Source organism: Otolemur garnettii, unplaced genomic scaffold, assembly GCF_000181295.1.
Source record: "Otolemur garnettii isolate 467f Iridium unplaced genomic scaffold, OtoGar3 scaffold00106, whole genome shotgun sequence".
In the NCBI taxonomy this organism is placed as follows: Eukaryota; Metazoa; Chordata; class Mammalia; order Primates; family Galagidae; genus Otolemur; species Otolemur garnettii.
Window position 1 is genome coordinate 2,209,204 of NW_003852501.1, and position 5,184 is coordinate 2,214,387.

Sequence of the window (5,184 nt, forward strand, 5' to 3'; positions counted from 1 at the left end):
TGTTGTTTGGTGGCCCGGGCTGGATTTGAACCCACCAGCTCAGGTGCATGTGGCTGGCGCCTTAGCCGCTTGAGCCACAGGCACCGAGCCTGTACACTGCTTTTTCAAACATAATGCTGTTGCACACTTAATAGTCTACAGTATAATATAAACCTAACTTTTATGTGCACTGGGAAACCAAAACATTTGGGTGACTTGCTTTACTTGCAGGGGTCTGGAATTGCACCAGCAACACCTGCATATGTGATCCGAACGGCACACCAACAGTCCACATGGCATAAAATGAACAATGAATTATTTCGGGGCAGATGATATCTATCTAGAAAATCCAAAGACAGTAACTTAAAAATTAGCACAGTAAGAGATGGGAGGGAGAGACAAAGAGATACCAAAAGCTTTACCATCTACAAGCAAGAGCCAGTTACAAACTAAGTGAAAAAAGACTAATAAGCATAGTAAGGGAACAAAATATTATAAAACTTGTAGGAATACATCTAAAAGAAATGTGTGAGATCTATATGAAGAAAAAAAAACATAGAACTTTGCTTAAGGGCACAAGAATGAGCTGAATGAATGTACAGAGTTACCATGTTCCTAGATGGAAGACTCAAATGTAAATAAAAATGTCAGTGCTGAAGTTAATCAATGTATTTCATGCAGTTTTAATCAAAATCTCCATAATTTTCTGAACCGTAATCCCAAAGGATTAAACCTAAAAAAAACATAAAAAATCCACAACTAAATAAGAAATATAAGAACCAAACCACAAAGCTTACAAACCAGGAAGAAAGGAATCCCTAGCAAGACCAGAAAAAGGGCAATTGTTACACAAAAGGCAACCAGCAAAAACACACAGCTGGCAAACACAGGAGGACAGGAGTCATTTTACACTCCTCAAGTGGCAGAAGGAAGATCAGAGGCAAAACCAGACAGATCATAACCAAACCAAAAGGTCACTCTGGAGTAGTTTACAGGGACTATAATTGCACATTTATAGAGTCTGCAACGTTTGAATTTTGCATAGTGAATACACATTACCTTTGTAAAAGAAATGAAAAATCAAATTCAATTCTTTTACAAGAGCTACTTTCCCCATCTTCCTTTCATGAGATGTTACCTCTTGATCCAAGTTATAGTCTTCATTTGAATTTAGCGCAACCTTTACAGTAATATAATCCCCGTTTTTCACAGCATCCCTCAACAAATCTAAAATGAAAAAAGATAAATTAGGTTGTATATATAGATTTGTAAAAGGGATTTTTATAATTCCAAAACTACTCACTACTTGGAATTGCATCTGCTGTAGCAAAATCCTCATCTTCCCCATCAAGGTGCTTTTGAAAGTCTTCTAATTTCATCCATTCCAACTGCAAGTCCATGCCCAAACTCAAAATATGTTGCCTGCCATCTGGAACATACAAGAGCCTTACTAACAGACATTCTTCTCAAGAATAAAAAAACCTTACAGTGCTATTTATTAAATCTGTGGTGTCTTAACCAGTACTTTTTGCACAATTTTTCTTTTTTTCTTTAAAAAAAGACAGGGTCTCACTCTGTTGCCCAACACAGAGATACTGGCTCAAACCACAGCTTACTATTAACTTCAAACTCCTGGGCTCAAGGGACCCTCCTGCCTCAGACTCCTGAGAAACTGGGACCACAGGCATCTGCCACAATACCCAGCTACATTTTTATGTATTTATTTTTTTAGAGAAGGAGTCTTGCTATGTTGCTTAGGCTGGTCTCAATCAATCCTATTTCAGCCTCTTGATTCTCTGGAAATACAGGTGTGAGCCACCACGCACACACTATGTATATATACTTTTTTATTTTTATTTTTTTTTGAGACAGAGTCTCACTATATCACCTTTGGTAGAGTGCCGTGGCATCACAGCTCACAGCAACCTCCAACTCTTGGGCTTAAGCAATTGTCTTGCCTCAGCCTCCCAAGGAGCTGGGACTACAGGCGCCCACCACAATGCCTGTCTAGTTGTTGTTGTTGTTCAGTTGTCATTGTTGTATAAGCTGGCCTGGGCTGGGTTTGAACCCACCAGCCAGGGTACTATGTGGCTGGCGCCATAACCACTGTGCTATGGGTCCTAAGACATACAGACACTTTTAACATAGGTCATTTAGTCTTTTCTTTGACTGAAATTTAAATTTCTTTAAATTAAAATTTAAAATTTCTGATTTCTTTGGGAAGTAATATGAACTGGCCACATTTTTTTCTTTTTTCTTTTTTTTTTTTTTCAGCCTGAGTTATGCAAAAGTTTTTTTTTTTTTAAATAACTATGTACATTAATACAATTCTGGGGTACAGTGTGGTGTTTTCACATACAATTTGAAATATTTTCATCAAACTGGTTAACATAGCCTTCATGTCATTTTTTTATTGTGTTAAGACGTTCATATTCTACTCTTAGATTTACTTGTACCCTTGTAAGATAAACCACAGAAGTGATCCCTCTAATCATCCTCCCTCCACCCATTCCCCCCACACATTTTTTTCTTGAGATAGAATCTTACTCTGTTCCCCCAGGCTAGAAGCACTGTGGAGTCAGCCTAGCTCACAGCAGCCTCAAATTCCTGGGCTCAAGCTCAAGCGATCCTCTGCCTCAACCTCTCAAGTAGCTGGGAATGCAGGCATCCACCACAATGCCTAGCTAATTTTTCTACTTTAGGAGAAACATGGTCTCACTCTTGGCTCAGGCTGGTCTTGAATCCCTGAGCTCAAATGATCCTCCTGCCTTGGCCTCCCAGAGTACCAGGATTACAGGCATAAACCACCACACCCAGATTAAAATCTTTATAATTTCTAAATATGCTGAGCACATTGTAAGAGCTCAAAAAAACTGTTTTACCCATTTAGAAGTCACAGAATGACCAAAGTCTTCAACATGCAGGAAATCAAATAAAATCTTCTACTCCATTATTTTCTGATCAAGATCAGAATTACAGTGGGAGAGAAAAGTAGACTAAAATAATGCAATGGGCTACCTTAAAAAATTCTGCAAAATGATTCCAAAGAAACTCACCTGCATTATCATCCACTGGGCACACAGTGTCTGAAACCTCCTGGTCACCTTCTGCAGCAATATATGCCCAAGTATCAGTTTCATCCCTGGTATTTCTCCTTTCTTTAAGCAACTGCTTATTTTCCTTGGTTTTGTGATCCTCTGTGGTTTTACAATCCAGTGGTATTTCTTCTCTTTTCCGATTACTATCAGGAGCATCATATTTTTCTTCTGGAGTTAATTTAAATAAGTCAAATGCATTTCTGATTTCTTTAAGTGCTAGTGAAAAAATTAAAATTGATAACAAGTATGAGTTGTTACGCAAATGTCTGTTGTAATAAAAAGAAAATCTGCATTAATGTTAAAAGAATAAATTTTTAAAATTTTCACTAACATCTGCATTGGTGATAAAGCGTGGTCAGATTTACTATCAAAGCCACGAAATTATTTCAACTTTTTATTGGCTGCTCAATATTTACAAAGGAGGTCCAGAGTGAAAAGCTGTTAAGCAGATGTTCTGAACTACTCCCCAACCACTGTTACTGAGGCTCACTGAACATAGTAAGCCTCTGAGTAATCCCACTTACACCACCACGGCTTTTAACACTAAGGACACCAGACTGTATCAGCTGGATCCTAAAGCTTATACCAAAATGGTTTCTTATGGTGAGTGGAGGCAACAGCAAGCACCTGATAAAACCATACCTGATGCTACCAGCTTTTTAACCAAAGATAAAAGCGGGAAGTAAAGTGGCAAAGATCTAGACCTGACATAAGAAATAACTCTTAAAAAGGGGATAAGAGGTTCAGTGCCCATAGCTCAGTGGGTAAGGCACCAGCCACATACATTAGACTGGCAGGTTCGAACCCAGCCCAGGCCTGCTAAACAACAATGACAACTCCAACAAAAAAAAAAAATAGCCGGGCGTTGTATTGGGCACCTGTAGTCCCACCTACTTGAGAGGCTGAGGCACGAGAATCACCTAAGCCCAAGAGTTTGAGGTTGCTGTGAGCTGTGACACCATAGCACTCTACCAAGGGTGACATAATGAGACTCTGTCTCAAAAAAAAAAGGGAGAGAACAAAAATTAGGTAGAAATCTAATCAACTCTATGTAGAAAAGTAGATACCTTAGTCATTTCATGTGGAAACAGTCACTACTCCTTCCTAGTTTCACTTACCTGCTAATGCCACTAATCTCCAGCCCAGGTGTAAAACATAATCTAATATTATACCACTTTAATTACACATACCTTTCAGGAGAAAACCCAGAGAAAATTAACCGTTTTTTTTTTTTTTTTAAACTTACAACCACACTACTTCTAAGAAAACATGTGTTCTAAGGACTTTTGGTATATATACTAAAATACATATCTGATAGGGCTTATGCAAATACATTCATAGTGATTTTTTAATAAAGTATTTGACCTTTATTAAAATACTTTTAATAAAGTATTGATATATATTATGGATTCCCAATTATGATATATCTTAAAGTGATGCAAAATATGTATTCAGTATTATATGAATGACACACTTAAATACAATGACTACAAGAAAAGTTTGTTGGCTTGGCACCTGTAGCCTCGATGCAGGCCTGCCAAACAATAATGACAACTACAACAACAAAATAGCCAGGTGTTGTAGCAGGCACCTGTAATCCCAGCTACTTGGGAAGCTGAGGCAAGAGAATTGCTTAAGGTCAAGAGTTAGAGGTTGCTGTGACCTGTGATGCCACCACACTCTACCAAGGGCAGCACAGTGAAACTCTGTCTCAGAAAAAAAAGGTTTGTTTTATTTACCATCTACTATAAAAGACACATTTATTTTTCAGCCATAACTAATTCCTTGTTTTAGTAATTCTAACTTACTCGCTTGTGATACCAAAAGGAGTAAAAACAAGATGAACAGAATGAAAAATTAATTACATTAATTGTTATATAATCCACTTATGTAAATGGTTAAACAAAAGCAGCATAAAGCTCCAAATTCCCCAGTGACTAAAAATTTCTATAACACTTCAGGTTAGAGCTGAGACTGTCTTCATACTAAGTGAAACTTTTTGTAAAAGTATAGGCTCGGCGCCTATAGCTCAACTGGCTAAGGCGCCAGCCACGTACACCTAAGGTGGCGGGTTCGAATCCCCAGCCCGGACCCGCCAAACAACAAT

General features: G+C 38.1%; 1 protein-coding gene across 1 annotated transcript in view; it reads right to left on the minus strand.

The window, feature by feature from the left end:
* The window catches only part of MPHOSPH8 (M-phase phosphoprotein 8), a 48,979-nt gene that overhangs the window by 16,640 nt on the left and 27,155 nt on the right, over window positions 1-5,184 (minus strand). The window contains exons 4-7 of the mRNA XM_023517242.1: window positions 3,720-3,732; window positions 3,036-3,343; window positions 1,283-1,408; window positions 1,118-1,206 (exon numbers count right to left, since the gene is read on the minus strand). Of these exons, the coding sequence (XP_023373010.1) occupies window positions 1,118-1,206; window positions 1,283-1,408; window positions 3,036-3,343; window positions 3,720-3,732 (536 nt within the window). The remainder of the gene's footprint in view (window positions 1-1,117; window positions 1,207-1,282; window positions 1,409-3,035; window positions 3,344-3,719; window positions 3,733-5,184) is intronic.